Source organism: Mastigoproctus giganteus, chromosome 10 (genome assembly GCF_048544385.1).
Source record: "Mastigoproctus giganteus isolate SK-2022 chromosome 10, ASM4854438v1, whole genome shotgun sequence".
Taxonomy (NCBI): domain Eukaryota; kingdom Metazoa; phylum Arthropoda; class Arachnida; order Uropygi; family Thelyphonidae; genus Mastigoproctus; species Mastigoproctus giganteus.
In genome coordinates, this window is record NC_143584.1 from 152,445,706 (window position 1) to 152,463,359 (window position 17,654).

At 34.6% G+C, this 17,654-nt stretch overlaps 1 protein-coding gene across 2 annotated transcripts in view; it reads right to left on the reverse strand.

Annotated features, from left to right (window-relative positions):
- Nucleotides 1-17,654, reverse strand: part of LOC150079387 (mitogen-activated protein kinase kinase kinase 20-like) — a 269,330-nt gene that overhangs the window by 64,162 nt on the left and 187,514 nt on the right. For both annotated transcript variants that reach the window (XM_090382216.1, XM_090382217.1), the window contains exon 12: nucleotides 281-416. In XM_090382216.1, coding sequence (XP_090238342.1) covers nucleotides 281-416 — 136 coding nt within the window. The remainder of the gene's footprint in view (nucleotides 1-280; nucleotides 417-17,654) is intronic.

A 17,654-nucleotide genomic window follows, 5' to 3' on the forward strand; every position in this document is an offset into this window, starting at 1 on the left:
TGATGCTATATAAGCTTGCTTTCTTGCATCATATGTCTCTACTAATACTAATCTATAACTTTTTGTAATGAACTAATGAAGTCATAATTTCAAATATGATTTTTTGTCTTCAGAAAGTTAAAGAAGGGTCGTAACAATCTTTGAAATTTTTCAAATAAAATTACTGCAGTGATTATATGAAAGTGGCACTTTTTTTTGTATTGACAGTACTAATTGGTAGAGTAGTAATTACACAAGCTAAAAGATAAAAGTATATCAAGTAAAAAGAAAACATATTTACCATGCATACATTCTTTCTCTCTAGTTGTTCTTCTTTCTTTAAAAGCCTGTGTTCCCATTCTTCTAACTGTTTTTGTTTTATATTTAGGTCACGTTCTGCTTTTTTCATTAGTTCTAAAGTTGCTTCAATTTCATGTCTAGGTTAGAGTACAATCAAAATATTAATCTTGCATTTCAGCCTGGAATTATTATAATAGGTATTTATTTGGTAGATATTTATAGTGTTCTGAATTCAATTGTAAAATTAGAAATAAAAGAGAGAAAATAAAAGTACACCTTATAACACATTCAGTTGGGCTTCCTATAGGTAGTGATATCAGCTGAATCTATAATTTGGTTATAAGTTATTCCATATGATATCTAGAATAACTTAATGATTATTTTGATTAACCAGTAACCACACACAGAGTCCTATTTGTGTAATTTTAGTATCTGGCATACTTTTTTTTTATTTTTTATTCTAAGCTACTTTTTGATACTGGATCTGAATTTCTGTAGATTGTAATTTTTAGAAAATATATGTGAAAGGAGGAGGATGTTACAACAAACAGAAGTAGATAAATAAAGAAGAAGAAAAGTTAGTTCTGTGAGCCTAGAGTTCAATGGCAAATAAACATTGACTAGTTGAGGCACATGTTTGGGTTAATCTTGGGGGGGGGGGGAGATGCAAAATTACAGAAGCCAGTTCAGAAATACATTGCCCATAGAAATATTTACTAAAAGGGTATGTAACAGAATCTAAACATCTAGATTGGTTGGCAAGAGATGAGTTGAGTGATTAGTTAACCTGATTGTATTCTTTTGGAAAAAGTCTGGGAGCTCAAGAGAGATTTTGGTGTCCCACACAAAATGCAGTAACAATATTCCATACTAGGAGATGTGTACAGTGAGTAGAAGTTAAGAATAGTAGTAACGAAACAGGCCTACGCGCTCTGGATTCATTGAGGAATTTATTGTAGCTTAAACACAGAGCGTACAGATAAAGCAGATCTGATTCTGCTTTATCTGTACGCTCTGTGTTTAAGCTACAATAAATTCCTTAAGAATAGTAGTGCTGAGAGAAAAAAACAAAAAAGAAAACCTAGTTTTTCTTGACACAAAGGAAGCAATATTTGTGATATCCTTAGGGCAAGACAGATTATAAGTCATTGTAATCATTAATAAAGATATGTGATCTTGTTTGGAAACTAGTGTGTTACTGAAGATGAGCAGGGGAGCAGAAGCTTCTTTTTTGCAAGAAAGAAAACACGATTGAGTTTTAGAGGACTGTAGTTAACTTAGTTTCTTTTTCCCAGAAAATTAACTGGAGATTGGCATTTAGGAAATTGACAGCAAATATTTGAGAGATTGAAGATATTTGCACAGAGCAGAATTTCCTAAACTGGGAGGTGGAATGTATTGTGCCATTGTTGTATAAATAGTCTATGGAGAGCATTTCCAGTCAGTGGAAGGTCATTAATATACGGAAGGAAAAAAGTGAGAGGATGAACAAAAACTTGGGGAACACCAGCATATTTGAGAATGTTATTTGGTTTTTAGGAGCATTAGCAACTAAGGCTATATTGCTCCGGGATATGCGGTGGTCATTCCCTGACCTTTCCACATCCTCTGTATTTGGTGGTGACGGGCTCGAACCCCGGTCTAATCAAGAAGTGGGTGCTACGCACTACTGCATATTTGAGAAGTCAGAAGACAAAGAGCCGCCTGCAATGAGCAGTCAATAAAAACTGGCCACCCAGTTGCCAAAATCAGAAGGTAAACCAAAAGATGGCAGCTTGTTTAGAGGACCTGACCATCAAATGTTATGTTGTTATTTTGGTTTTTAGGGGCATTAGCAACTAAGGCCATATTGCTCCGGGACATGCAGTGGTCATTCCCTGACCTTTCCGCATCCTCTGTATTTGGTGGTCACGAGCTTGAACCCTGGTCTAATCAAGAAGCATGTGCTATGCACTGCTGCTCCTTCCCACCTGGCTACGGAGGCACCTGAACATCAAATACAATCAAAATATCAGAAGTATGATGAAAGTTCCAGAAAAGTTTCACATTGGTGAAACTTTTCTGGAACTGGCTGGACATGAGCAAATTTACATGCAGAAATAAAAAATGCTTGTGGAAATATTAAAAGGTAACACAAAAAAGGAGCAAGCTCAATAGCATACATTTTGAGAACAAGTAGAGAAATGTGATCAATACTTATAGTTTTGTCCTAATGCACTTCTGTCAGAAGACTATGGGAAACACCGAATGGAATGTGTTTGCTAGTAGAAAGCAATTCACTGAGACGATCAATGCAAGAGTTAGAGGAAAAGTAAAATGCAAATAAGACAGTGCCATCTTTAGATGAGAATGCAACAGAACCATCAAGACTGTATCAGAGTTGGAAGAATGGATAGACAAAAACAACAGCCAACGTGATTATAGATTAGGTGGCTTAACTACCTTTTGACAAAAAGCAAGTTTCCTAAACTTAGCTTTTCAAAATTGTGTGTGGATTAATCAAAACGTTTTTGCAACTAATGCAAGCTTTAGCATAGGCAGAAAATGTATATTTTAATACAAGCCAATTGTGACATATTGTGTTCTTACTTTGGAACAGCCTTAGCAAATTTATTAGAAAACCAAGATTTAGATTTTTAATCTTGTGGCAGGATTTTCGCCCCTGCCACGAGGAGGTGGGTATCTACTGTCTGGGGAGTTATCACTCTAACCTTCATTAATCTCCTTTTCTAACTACTCTAAATCTCATCATTTAAAAAACAATGTACAAATAACTAATACAAACGCTAGCTATTTTTATACCATACATATTTACAAATGTATATCAAAATCCAGTATAAATAATTTTTTTTTGTTGATTTTTTTAAATACCTTGCAACCCTTAAACATCATTTCTACACCTTTCAACCTCATTAGAAAACTCTAAAAAATACTTATAAAGCTCAAGAGAACTAAAAACTTTACATGGATCTATAAATTCAAACTTCCACATTATCACAACGTATACCATTATATTCCATATGTATTGTGCTATAAAATGGATAATGGTCTCCACCTTGCTGCATCTACATAACTCACAGTCAACTAAATTCGACTCTTTTGATCTGGACTTCAATCCATGTCTTGTTAACACAGTACCTTTCCAAAATATCCTACAGCAGGCCATTTCCTAGATCTCTCTATAATATTTGCATCAAACAGGAACTGTCAGGTAACTTTCTCCTTCTCTGAACTGTCCCATCTGCTTTTAAACATTTGCTCCACATTTCTCTGAAATTTTACTCTTTCTTCCTTAAGAGCCTCTTCCATATACTCCATCAATACTGGGACTTACAGGATATAAATACCTCTTCATTATTAACAAATCAATTGGCTGTCTCCTGCAAATTACTTGCAGAGCACCATTTGAGATTGTTTGTTTGTTTGTTATTTGGTTTTTAGGAGCATTAGCAACTAAGGCCATATTGCTCCGGGATATGCGGTGGTCATTCCCTGACCTTTCCGCATTCTCTGTATTTGGTGGTGACGGGCTCGAACCCTGGTTTAATCAAGACGCGTGTGCTACGCACTGCTGCTCCTTCCCACCTGGCTATGGAGACACTTCCCATTTGAGATAGTCTGCCCCTCAGCCAGCACAGCAGAGACAGTGAGATTAAAACACTAGCTGATCTTGATGCTCCCTTTTAGCATTACCAATAAATTCAGCCTAGTGGACTATCTAGCAGCTGTACTGTGAATGCTGTTTTAAAGTGGGACCCTCACGACACTCATCATAATGTCAAAAGACATGACCTAGACTGTATAGCAAAATAGAAAGAGAGATGCTAGAGCTTTACTCTCAAGATCAAATATGGTTTTCACCACTTCAAACATTAACAATAAGCAAAGTGGTGGAAGTTCACTGGGTGGTGAAAGTCATCTACCAACTAGCACCGCCTAGTGACACAGAGGATCAGCCATTCCCCTAAGTGATACAGACCACCACACCTCAATCTCTGTTTACATTGGTTCAGGCCTGGGTGGTATCATTGGTCCATCCCTAGGCACTGTTTTTAGACCTTGCATATGAAGACATACCCAGAGCTACTAACAGTTCTATCAATGTAAACATGCAACCCAAGGTATCTGGTTGTGCAGAATGACTGGATTTCGCCATAGTTTGAATCACTTAACTCATAAGTAGGACTCAAAATGTTAGCTCCATCAGCATTTTAGACTCCCTTAGTTGTCACTGTTGGAAGAATGTCCACAATCAATCTTAAGGACCACGAATACATTGAAAGATAAAAGTCACATATGTAAAAAAAAATGACAGAACAGCATGCCATTTTACAAAAAAAGAAGCAAATAATTAGTATTAAGTAGTAGTGTGTCGTAAGTGGTATAAGGTATAAACGTACAAGCACAGAATCAATTCAAGCTTTGTGAAATTTCTTGTATTTTAATTTACTTTAAAATTTAATAATAATAATATTTTAGTGGTATGCATATTAACATACTAAAACACATAAAAACATAATATGAAAATTAAATAAAACATAACAGTAACAGAACAATACAGGCAGTTCCTGCTTTACGAATTTTCGCTTTATGAGTTCTTTTTTTAAAGTATAGAGTATCAACAAAATCGAAAATATGAACATTAATTGCAATAAATAAATGCTAAACTTTCATAAATACGGCATTTCAAACCACATGCAAGTACTGTATTGTAGCTATACAATACAGTACTACTGTGCGTGCATTTTTTCGTTCAGGCAGAGATAAGGTCTAATGGAGGGAGGTCTAACTCTTAATGAATTTTGGAAAAAATTCCATATTTCAGATACAATCAAATAATAAAACGAGCCAGAATCAAAATTACAAAGAAGAACATGAAGGGTGTTTGGAATAAACTCTGTCATCAGTTAATTGATAATTATGAAGGATTTCAAGAACCAGCAGAGATCATACAAAATGAAACAGAAGCAGTCAATTAATATTGCTGAATTGCAGCTTGAGGTTTCTGCAACTGATATTACAGATCTGTTTCGAGAACACAATGGAGAGCTCACAAATGAAGACCTCCTTGAAATGGTAAAATGTGAAGAATCTGAGGAAGAAGAAGATTTAACAGCTGAAACTCCTGTTTGTTCCTTCACTTTCAAGGGGCTTGACGAAGCTTTCCAACCCAGAAAAAGCAATTGAGATTTTCAAGTCAAAAGATTCAAATTTCGAGGTGAAATTTATAATGAAAAGAAAAGACGAAGACAACTCCTTGTGCTTCCAACAAACCAATCAGTGATGACCCATCAGTGTGAAGAACCATCAACAAGTGTGCATTAAGTTGATGAAGGATAAACATTCTTTAACATTTGTATGACATAATTTCTTTATTATAATAATTTGCTAGTTTTTAAAGGCTACATTTTCACTTCTTTGGATAAATAAACCATTGTTTAAGCATAAACTATTGTTTTGTTGACCTTTATTTAACATTACTATATGGTCAAATTTCATTGTGTCCCCTGTTTTTAACATTACGCCTATGGGAAATAAATTCCTGATTTACGAGTTTTCGCTTTACGACGTGCTAGGAGTGAATTAACTCATAAAGTTGGGAACTATCTGTATTATAGATTGAGAAATGCACCAATACATAATTCCAAGTAATTGTGTTCAAGTATGGAGACCTCATCCGAAAAAAGACGAGCTTCTTGAAAGGGTCCAAAGATGGGCAACTTGAGGACAACCGTATGAAGAAAGACTTTGATTGTGGGCTACAGTGCTTGACAACTTGGCACCTTAGAGGTGCCTGATTGAGGTTTACAAGGCTCTGAGAGGGATTAGTAAAATGAATGAAAGTGGAATTCTCACTATTATAAAGAATTATAGAATTAGGGGTCATAAATCCAAACTACAGGGCTTGAGGTTTAGAATTGATTGTAGGAAGTTTTCTTTTAGCCAACGAGCTATTGATTGCTGGAACAAGTTGTCCTCACAGATAGTTGAGGCTGACAGTTTGAATAAATTCAAAGGTGTCAGGAGGGACATATATAATTTGTATTTTCTTATCTACTTGGTGGGGTTTTTTGGCCAGTGCAGCAAAAGCCTGTGGTTTTCTTGCACTATATGGCAACAGGAGATCAGATTAAGGTCAAATTTGTTAAAAAATATGAGGGAAGGATATGGAGAAACCTGAACAATAAAAGAATTCTATTACATGTGGACACAGAGAAGAATTAGACCAGGCATTTTTTGGAGAACATGAAAGCCAATGTTATCCCAGATATATGGAATGAAAACAACTAAATTATACATATTTGAAAACAGAGTAAAAAGACAATTTTGATAATTTGAATAAGGGATGTGTACTGGAAGCTATTCACATAGTTGTTTTGGACCCAATATCATGATTATACATTGGTCCATTTTAGAATATGGTGCTCTGTCCCAAGCAGCAGGTTTAATATGAGTTAGCTGCTATTAATCAGATGACAGAAACACAGGGCATAATGAGATTTTATTCATATTTCAAAACAATAGTTTTGAAATATGAATTACAGGAACTCCTGGATTTACGTAATACTCGACTTACGCAAATTTGACTTTACGCAAGTTTTTGCCAGCCAGTGCAAACTGAAAAAAAATTTGGAAATGTATTTTGCATTTGTAGGGATAAATGGAAGTATTATGAAAATATCGTAATGTGAACCCAATAATACTTTTTTTTTTTTTTTTTTTTTGTAATTCGTTCCAAGTCCTTGGAAGTTGAAAAATTCGCTATATTACTAACCTATTTATCTCTCTAAAAGTTCATATTCATAATGGAAATTGCACTACACTTTCATCGTTATCATATGTTCCCGTTATAAACACCAATTTTGAATGCCTTTGTAATATTTTTCTAAAGCACATTTCTAATACCGATAACTGCAATTGTGTGAGTTTTTACATTATTACGGTGAAATGTGTTCCACTTTACTGAAATCTTCAATCATATAAAAAACAAATTTTCGTAAACTTCTTTTCATTCCTATTTACGTAGTACAATGATGAAGGGAACGTGACCAATGGAAAGTGCAAGTGGTGGTAGTGCTAGAAACGAAACAAAACTGATTTAGAAATGAAGATGAAAATGATTAAGAAGTATGAAGCAGGACAAAGTTTGTCATCAATGAGACCAAGAGAATTAGGTCTCATTGCTTCAACAGTGAATACTATTTTAACTTATAAAAGAACATGTTAAAGGATCAACGCCCTTAAAATCAACAGTAATCTTAAGGGCATTGTGATCACAGTATATAGCACATTTGCTATATACTGTGATCACAGGTGCTATATCGAAAATGGAACAGCTGTTAATAATATGGATGGAAAAACAGATTCAGAAGCAAGTGCCCCCGAGTCTAATGACCATTCAAGCAAGAAGTATTTATGAAGATATTAAGGATAAGTACGGTGAAGCCCAACATAAGTTTGTGGCAAGCAAAGGGTGGTTTAACAGGTTCAAGCATCGTGCTGGTTTCCACAACATTAAAGTATGTGGTGAAGTCACCAGTGTCAATTCTGCAGCTGCAGAGAAATTTTGTGATGTGTTGGAAAAAATTATTGATGAAGGTGGCTATTCAACGCAGCAAATTTTTAATGTTGATGAGACTGCTCTGTATTGGAAAAAAATGCCAGATCAAACATACATTCCCAAAGAGGAAAAGACAATGCCAGGTTTCAAGGCTTCAAAAGATAGGGCCATGGTCTTGCTTGGGGCTAATGCAGCTGGAGATTATTATTAAAACCACTGCTTGTGTACCATTCTGGAAATCCTCATGCATTTAAGGGCATAAATAAAGCCACTCTACCCGTGCATTTCCGATTGAACCAGAGAGCATGGATAACAATATCTCTCTCTCTCTCTCTCTCTCTTTGAGGATTTGTTTAAATGCTGCTTCATTCCCGAGGTTGAAAAATATTGTAAAGATAACGGTGTTGCTTTCAAGATTTTGCTTCTATTAGATAATGCTCCTGGACATCCTATGCATTTAGATGATTTCAATTCAAACGTGAGAGTCATATATATCTACCGCCAAACATGACTTCACTCATCCAACCTATGGATCAGGGTGTTATTTCGAATTTAAAAGCATACTACTTACACACAACATTTGCTCAGACATTGTCTGCAGTAGATGTTGAGAAATATTTTATGTCAAGAGACTTTTGGAAATCTTACAATATTTACCATGCCATCTTAAACATTAACAAGACCTGGGCGGAAATTATGGAAGAAAATATGCCCACATCATATAAAAGGCTTCAAAGGATTTGAAAAAGACGAATGATATGAAGAGGTTACAAATAAGATTGTAAAGGTTGCAGAGCTACTTAGTTGGAGGTTGATGCCAAAGACATGGAGGAGTTAACAGAGGAAGAAGAGAAGGAATTATCTAATGAAGAACTTATTGACTTACAGGCAGCGATAGTGAAAGAAGAAATTACTGATGAAGCTCAAGATGAACCAAATGAGGAGCCGAGATGCTTCATCACCAGAGAGAGACGGCAATGACATTTCATGAAATTGTATCGGCAATGGTGGGGTTTAAGAAGATGGATCCTGACAACGAATGATTCTTAAAAGTTAACAGAGGGGTGAATGATGTGTTTGCTTGCTACAAAGAAATCTACAATGAAAGAAAAAAGCCGCCATCCAATCATCTATTAATATGTTCTTTTGTAAGGTTGAGCGGCCGACCCCTTTTAAATCTCCATAGCGGAAGACTGATTCTGGCAACAATACTTGAGAGGTAAAACTTACTGATGTTATGCCTGTCTTCTCTCTTTTTTTGTAATTTTATAATTTTGAAATTTTTTTAAATTGCATGCTTTTGTAATTTTTCCTGTGCATGAGATAAAAAATTGAATAAATACAATAATTAATTCTATTTACATGTTCGTTGAACATTTCTTTTTTGATTCAATCAATTCAGTGAGCACAGTTGCAAGTGCTGCACAAGCATGGAGGAAATTCCGACTTACGTAGAGTTCCGCGGAATGCAACACTTACGCAAGTTGAGGAGTTGATGTAAATGCTGTTTAAATTTTTTGAAGGGTTTTAACTTAAATTTCAGCACATGGGTTTTAAAGAAAAGAATTTAAAAATTTTTCTTCATCAGACCTCTCCTTGGGCATTTCTGAAATAATATCACACAACAAGTTGTCACCGCCATACATCTTGTTGTGTACATACGCTTCTATAATTTACATATCTTGAGCAAAATTTAGTGGTCAGAAGACTGTCAAATTAATCCTTGTTTTCTCTTCTGTGAAGAGAAAACAAGGATTAATTTGGGTGACAGGGGGAAGGAAAAAACAAGCCTTTACCCGCCATTACTTGATTTATGCTGCATTATCTCCTTTGCTAACAACACATATTGAAGGTACCTGGAAAGCGTTCAAATAATGAGGCTGAAACAGAAATTTTTTTTGGATTATTTATTTATTTATATATATATTTTTTTACTAATGTACTTGGGCAACTCACTAAAGAAGAAAATGGGTCAATACCCCGAAGGTCAAGGTTTCAATAGCTGTAATTTTAAAAGATTGTTTCTGATGTTTTTGTGAAGGAAACATCTTGGAAAAAATGAAGAACACAAGAAACAAAGAATAAAAAATTTCAAAAAGTTTAGTCAAGTTTTGAGACAAAAATCCACCAACCAATGGTGGTATATCTTCAAAAACATAAATGGTGCAAATTCTACACATGAAACAGACCAGTCCATCAAAAGAGCAACTGAATCAGGTGATGGCAAGAAATATTCACTTAGCAAAGATATGAGAAATATGAAATATATATAGATTGTGTGTTGCACACTAAAGACACCGTTGCATATAAGTATTGCACATATATATATATAGCTTTTAATGAAATGGAGCATTTCATTAATTCTCAAAATGAACACCAATATGATATTCATTTTGAGGATTTTTTAATCTTGAACTATCTCTGTGAGGCAGTGGCTACTCTCATACTATCTGGTACAAAAAATTCACGATGATTATCTTCAGAAATGATCATGTTTTGCAGCAGAGTCCTCCAGTAACATATTAATAAATCAACACTACCACAATGAGATCCTCAAACAAGATTAACAATATCAAACAAAAACTTTGTGTTGAACAAATCTGGAACATTTGCAAGGCTCCAATTAGAAGGCTCCACATCAGTGTTGCCATTTTAGCGGTTTTCCCGCTAGATTTAGCGGAATTGCTTCAGGTTTAGCGGATAAAAGTATGAAATAGCGGATAGCGGATTTTTTAGCAGGAAGAGTATAAATGTTTAGCATTTTATGTATTTTGGCAATGTAACATTTATATTAAGAAATATTAAATTAATTGTTCAATTAATTATTTAATTAACAATAAAAATAATTCATAATTGAAATAGTAGGGATATCATATTTCATAGTTTTTTTTTTTATAAAGCGAAGAATCGGTTTTATATTATTCTGGATTTCCCTGAGAAGAACCCCAACAATTTTACGTAGTTACGCTCGCGGTCAAACGACCTGATCATTGGGTCATAGCTTTAAATTGTTGAATCAAATCTAAAAATGTGGAAAAAATTCTAATGACGCCTTTTTTTGAAACAGCGAAGGAATGGCATTGGATAATTTTTCTTCGTCGTATTTGTTTGGCTTCCAAGAAATGCGATCCGAATTACCGACATCTCTTTCAACGTTTCTAATAACCACAGAGCAATAAGTAATAAGAGTAATAAGTAATAATTATTTCTAATAACTACATTTCTAATAATATCTTAGTATAGTCAGTCCTCGTATAGCACGATAGTCGTATTCCTAGAAACCCTCGTGCAATGCAAAATCGTGCGTTTAGTAAATACACTAGCCGACAAAATCAATTCAAATATTTATACAGTGTACAGTGCCATAAACGATGGTGCAGATCCGAAAAAGATAGTTCATTCGTGTCAAACAAGGTGGTTATCCATTGAAGTTGCTATAACAAGAATTTTAGAACAGTATATTGAATTAAAAGCCCATTTTGAAATAACTCGTTTGACTGACAAATGTTATACTGCAGAACTTCTTTATTCAATGTTCAAAGATGAAAGTAATTTAGCATATCTTTTATTTTAAAACCTATCTTATCTGAAGTACAAAGAGTAAACAAATCTTTTGAATCAAATACTGCCGATCCTACATTATTACTACATGATTTAAACATGCTATTGTCGATGATTGCCAATAAAATGTTTTTACCAAATACACATATTGAAAGGATAGAAGAGGACGTTAATAATTATTTAGACCCTAAGCCATATTTAGGTTACCAATTTGAAAGAAAAATAAATGAATTAATAATGAATAAACTTATCACAACAACAACAGGCAACAGTATATAAACATTACTCTCGTTAAATGGGAAAACATCAACAATACAATGAAGTTTTGGTCAGAAGTTTCGAAATATCGAGATGCAAGCAGTAAAAATCCATTTAAAGAAATTATCGAATTTGCATTGGGTATTTTAATTTTGCCATTATCCAATGCAGATGTGGAAAGAATATTCAGCAACTTAAATCTAGTAAAAAACAAAACACGCAACAGAATGAGTGTTGGCACGGTTAATGCAATCTTATCAGTACGATACGGGCTCAAAAGAGTTGAAAAGTGTTGTAAAAATTATGTTTTACCTGAAGAAGTGCTTCGCAAAATAGGTACACAAGAAGCATATGATGAGGAGGTATTGAATTTCGAAATTAATTTAGATTTTTAGATATTGATTTTATATTAAAAACAGAAAAATAAATAACTATTTATATATACTATTTATTTGTTTGTTTTTATTCACTACAAAGTACAAACAAATGAAAATTTTAAAATTTTGGCGGGTCAAGTGCTAAAAATAGCGGATTTTGAGTATGCGGCTAGCGGGAAATATTATTAAGAGTTGGCAACACTGCTCCACATACAACTTAATGCACACAACTCTTGTCACAATTCACAAACCTTGGGCAAAGATGGCTATAACAAGTGATCAATGAACCTTATCCCAAATTTTTTTTTTTTTTTTTTTTAAATCTTGTGACCTTTCCTATTTTCTAAACTAAAATCTATTTTGTCTTTAAAATGGGACAATACATGGTTTACCATTATTAGAAGTTAAATGAAATTAAGGACACTGTTACACTACATGAGAATTTGTTTTACGATGTTTATTGAAGTGTTAACCACATCAATCTACACTTAATATAGGTTGGTTAGTTTCAAGGTTCTACTAAACCCCATATTCAGGCATCTAAACAGTTAAATGAAGCTAAAGATACTGTTTGCACCACATGAGAATTGTTTTAAGATATTTATTGGTGTTATCACATCAATCTACACTTAATATAGGTTGGCTATGTTTACAGATTATGCCAAATCCCATCTTCAGGCCTCTTGAGGGGAAGGGGACATAGAGACCACATCCTTTTTGGCCAATTCCAGTGCCAAAAGCCCACATATGTTTAGAGGACTGAAGATGGGGGTTCAGCAAAACCCTGAAATGTAGCCAATGTGTTAAGTGTACTGATGTCGTAAACTCACATAGACTATGTTAACATAGACTCTGTGGATCACAGAGTCTATGTTAACACTTCAACAAACATTTTAAAACAAATTCTCATAATGACATAATATTATACCAATCGGCAAACTATTTAATAACCATAATCTGAGAATTTAAATACATATACATATAAAATAAAAATTAAAGAGAACTGTATAAATAAAAGTACTAAAAACCGTATACAATGAACTAAAATAAAATACAAAAAACCAATATAAAAACTTATGAGAAGCTTTCAAAGCATTGTGCCTCTTTGTCAATTCAAAATAAGAACATGAATTATAATTAAGATGATGTTCATTCCAAAAGTGCTCCACAATGGCTAAGCTAGTAATATCAGATAGCCCTTCATGCTCTGAGATACGACCACAGAGTCTATGTTTAGTTTTCCTGATGTAAAAAATCCTACACTCTGGACATATAATACAATAAACCATGTTGGCACAATACAATAAAGGGATCATTGGTTTAACTTTAGAAAGCATCAATTGCAATTTTCTGCCAGCCAACACAGTACTGACACAATATCCTGGCAAGGTATGCCAACATGCCTGGGTAATGGAGGATATGAAATTCTCAAGTGGTATAACTGTCTTCAATTTCATTTAGCTTCTAAAATCTATTTTATTTTATTAAGATGATCTAGATAATGCTTACTGGGCATTAAATGATTATATATATTATGCCTGCACAAGTGGATGTGTTTTATGAGCTGAAAATTTGGCTATAACAATAATGGAAGCCTTCTTGGAAAAGGAGGGAAGGGCTATAGGTTAGAGATATCTCTTTTCTCGAAAATCAAAAAGGTGGGTTCAAAAGGTAACTACAGACCCATAAGTGTGACTTCTGTACCAAGGAAAATTATAATCTTGAGTTAGAGTGATTTGGACAAAAACTGAATTAAGAAAATTTGTAATCTGTAAGGGAATATTGTGTCAAATTAACCTAATAAGCTACTACAAAGTTAAAAAAGAAACAGATGTAAATAATAATTTTGATATAATTTATTTAAACAACAAAAAAGGCTTTTGACACAATACAACATCACTTCTCCCTCTGTATAAATTAGACCAGCAATCATTATTATAGATAAAACAACTGAGATGTAAGACTGTCTTCTCACACAAGGGAATGCGTACATGGTTAAATGGAGAGACAGAGATCATAAATTATCACTGCGTTTCCCAAACCACATCATATCACAAGTGAGGTTCCACCAGGTTCAGGGCCCTTTACTATTTTTGATATTCAGTACTGTATTATGAAGATATTACAAGTTTGATGTATAAATTTGCTGCTACAAAGGCGGGCATAATGTGGCTAACAACAATAACCAGGATACATTGCTTCAATAACAACAACACATAAAATTATTCAGATGGCTGATAAATAGCAGTTAAGAGTGGGTGTTAGAATAAGTGTTAAGATACATTGTGTCAGTATATTGTGTACATCAATTGCTTACATTCTATGATCAGGACAAAAATGGAATTAAGAATCAAAAAACCAGAATTTCTAGAAGCAGAAACAATCAACTTGTTCAGATTGTGGAGGGGGGGGTGAAACTCATAAAAGTAAATTCTATTGAAATGAGATTCAAATCCAGGCCCTTTCCACACAGCACTGAAAAACAGCAACATAGCTATCGTGTTAACCATGAGGATGAGTAGTTATTATACTACTGACAAATGCCAAGTAAATGCATTTGGTAGCAGTAATCTTAGGCAAAGTTGTAACTTTAGAACCACCAAGCTTAGAGAGAGAAAGAGAGATACTATTTACTAGTATCTCTCTTTGTGCACAATCACAAACTATTAAAGAGAAACCTAAGAATGACTGAGGACATTTCTAAAGTTGTCTTCACACTGAACTAATGTCAAATTTGATATTAGAGAATCCCAATGGCCATCTCCAGTAAACTGCATTATGCCCTCTTCAGGTGTGCCTTCGCCTCTCTAACCATTTCTCCCACAGCAGATCCTATTGCATCCAGGATCAGGATGTCGACCTCATGAAATTTGGTCAAATGACCGAAAGTACAGAAAAAGAATACTTCATGATCACTGGTCTAACAGCTGGCCACTGTGTCTCTTTGGCAGCTGTCCCAATAGTCTGATGTATACTTATTTATCCACATTGTAAGAAAATATATTCTTTCACTCCCACCTCAACAGACATATACACAAATGGATATGAGCAGCAAGCTCTAGTGTCATTTAAACAATAATCTGAATTTGTTTACTTGCAAGGGATAATTTTGAGGATGATGTTTTCACTTTATCTCTCCTTTCTAAACTCAGAAAGAATTACGTTGACAATCATATTTTACGTTGACAAGGTCCATTACTGTCAATCAACAAAGGATCTTTTGACTTATGTTTACCCCTGTGGAAAATTTCATGGAAAAGTTTGGAGACACTCAAGGTGTCTGACCCTTTAATTTTACATCAAGTTTAGCTTAAAGACTTTTCATGCAGGCTTTTATCATATAATTTACCATTGTGCCTTTTGCAGTTGGGCATTCTGGTTTCCTTTCTAACTGTTCATTGCATGTGGTGGTATATCATAATGTTATACATGGATTTTCAAACTTCTCAATTAATGCTAGATCTCTTCAAGTTTTATTTTTATATCTCACTGCAATTGTTTGCAAATTCTGTCTTTAATTTTCATAAGGATAAAGAAAGCCAGCTGTTACATACTTGCACTACATTGTCCGAAAAACAATGTAAGAGTTATTACGTTGGTAACAAGTACCACCATACTGAGAGTGTGAGAAAGAGAGAGAGAGAGAGACCAGTTTTGTAAAAATTATCGATGCCATGTACAAATTATCACTTAATCTCACTGAACTAGAGAGCATATTTAAATTTATGGATGGATTAAACATACAACATACAAGGTGCGTGGCAATAAAATTCCCAAACTGATGCAATATAAGGAACACAAAGTGAAGGAGCTTAAAAATGGTTTTATTTTTATTCAAAGTAATCACCACCTGACTGAATGCAGTTTTTTTTTTTTTTTTTAATGAAAACTCCAAGAAAGAGAGGTATTAGAACCCATAGTATTTAGTACCATGGGGTGAAGGCTGAGAAGATGAAAGAAGGTACTTGTTTGATATTAGAACTTGAATTTCTGTAGATTGCAATTTTCAGGAAATACATTTGAAGGGAAGTTGTTCCAGGAAATGGAAGTTGAAGAAATAAATGAGGAAGAGAAAAGTTAGTTCTGTGAGTTGGAAGTTGGACAATAACATGATCCTCACAGATTGTGACAAGTGTTTTAACTGGTTTGGAAAAGTGAAAGAGAATAGGAATTATAGAAACCAATTCTATAATAAAAGTAACTATAATAAGAAAGTATCTATAATAAAAAGGCATGCAACAGAAACAGATCAGCTGTGAGATGTTAGAGATGGATCATTAATTAACCTAACTGCCCTCTTTTGAAAGGAGTCTGAGAGAGAGAGAGAGGTTTTGGGGGCACTGCCCCAGATGTGGAAACAATATTCCACGGTAGGGTGGATTTGTGATTTGTATAGTGAGCAGCTGTTTGCAAGAAATGTAATGCCAAGAGCAAAAGAGAAAACCCTGTTTTTTTATTTAGATGCAGAGGAAGCAATATTTGTGATGTGCTTATTCCAAGATAGATTAGAAGTCAGGATAATTTTGTCTAAAAATCCAAGTGTCATCACAGATAAGCATATGAGCAGAAGAATCCTTTTTGCGAGATATATGATGGGACTGAGTTTTGAAGGATCGAAATCAACTAAGTCTTTGCCCCACTGGAAGATTATCTGGAGATCAGCATTTAAGGAATTGATAGTGGATATCTGTGAAGTTGAAGCTGTTCATGCAGGGTAAGGTTTCTCACACTCGAAGATAGAATGTAATGTGCTATCGTTAGCAAAACTAATTTTTTTTTGGATAGGATTTCCAGTCAATGGAAGAAGGTCATTAATATACAAGAGTAAAAGAGTGGGATAAAGAACTGAACCTTGGGGAACACCAGCAACAGTGGAGAAATTAGAAGACAGAGAGTCATCTACCATCACCCACAGTAAGAATCAGGGAGAAAACTAGATGCCCAATTACAAAAAATAGTTGGCAAACCACAAGGTGGAAGCCTTTTTAGCAGACCTTTATGCCATACATTGACCAAAAGCCTTTGAAATGTCAAGAGCAACAGCCTGAGTTTCACAAAGTTTTTCCATTGAATTTGTTCATAGATGGATAACATAAGCCAGTATATTACCAGTGGATCAACACTGACAGAATCCATACTGGTGATCATTCATCAGATAGGTTTCTACACAGTTTGGGAGTTGGAGGTTAATGGATTTCTCGATTACTTTAGAAAGAGCAGAAGTGCAATGGGATGATAATTGGATGGGAGGGATTTGTCACCCTTTTTAGGAACTCACTAGATATGAGCAAATTTTGAAGCAGAAGGGGAAACACCAGTGCAATAAGAAAGTGCAAAATGGTGATAGAACAGGAGTAAGCTCAGGAGGACAAGTATTGGGAACAAGCGGATAAATACCATCAGGACCTGATGCTTTCTTGGCATTAAGACTTCGAAATTCTTCTGACATCCTTTTGAAAGAAGACCACAGGAGGCATTGAATGGATGTGGTTTACTAAGATCATCAATACAAGAGTTAGAAGAAAAGTAAGATGCCATTATGTCAGCCATTATCTTTATCTGAGGTGGCAATAGAACCATCCGGTTTTGACAGACGTGGGAATAGAGATGGGCAAAAG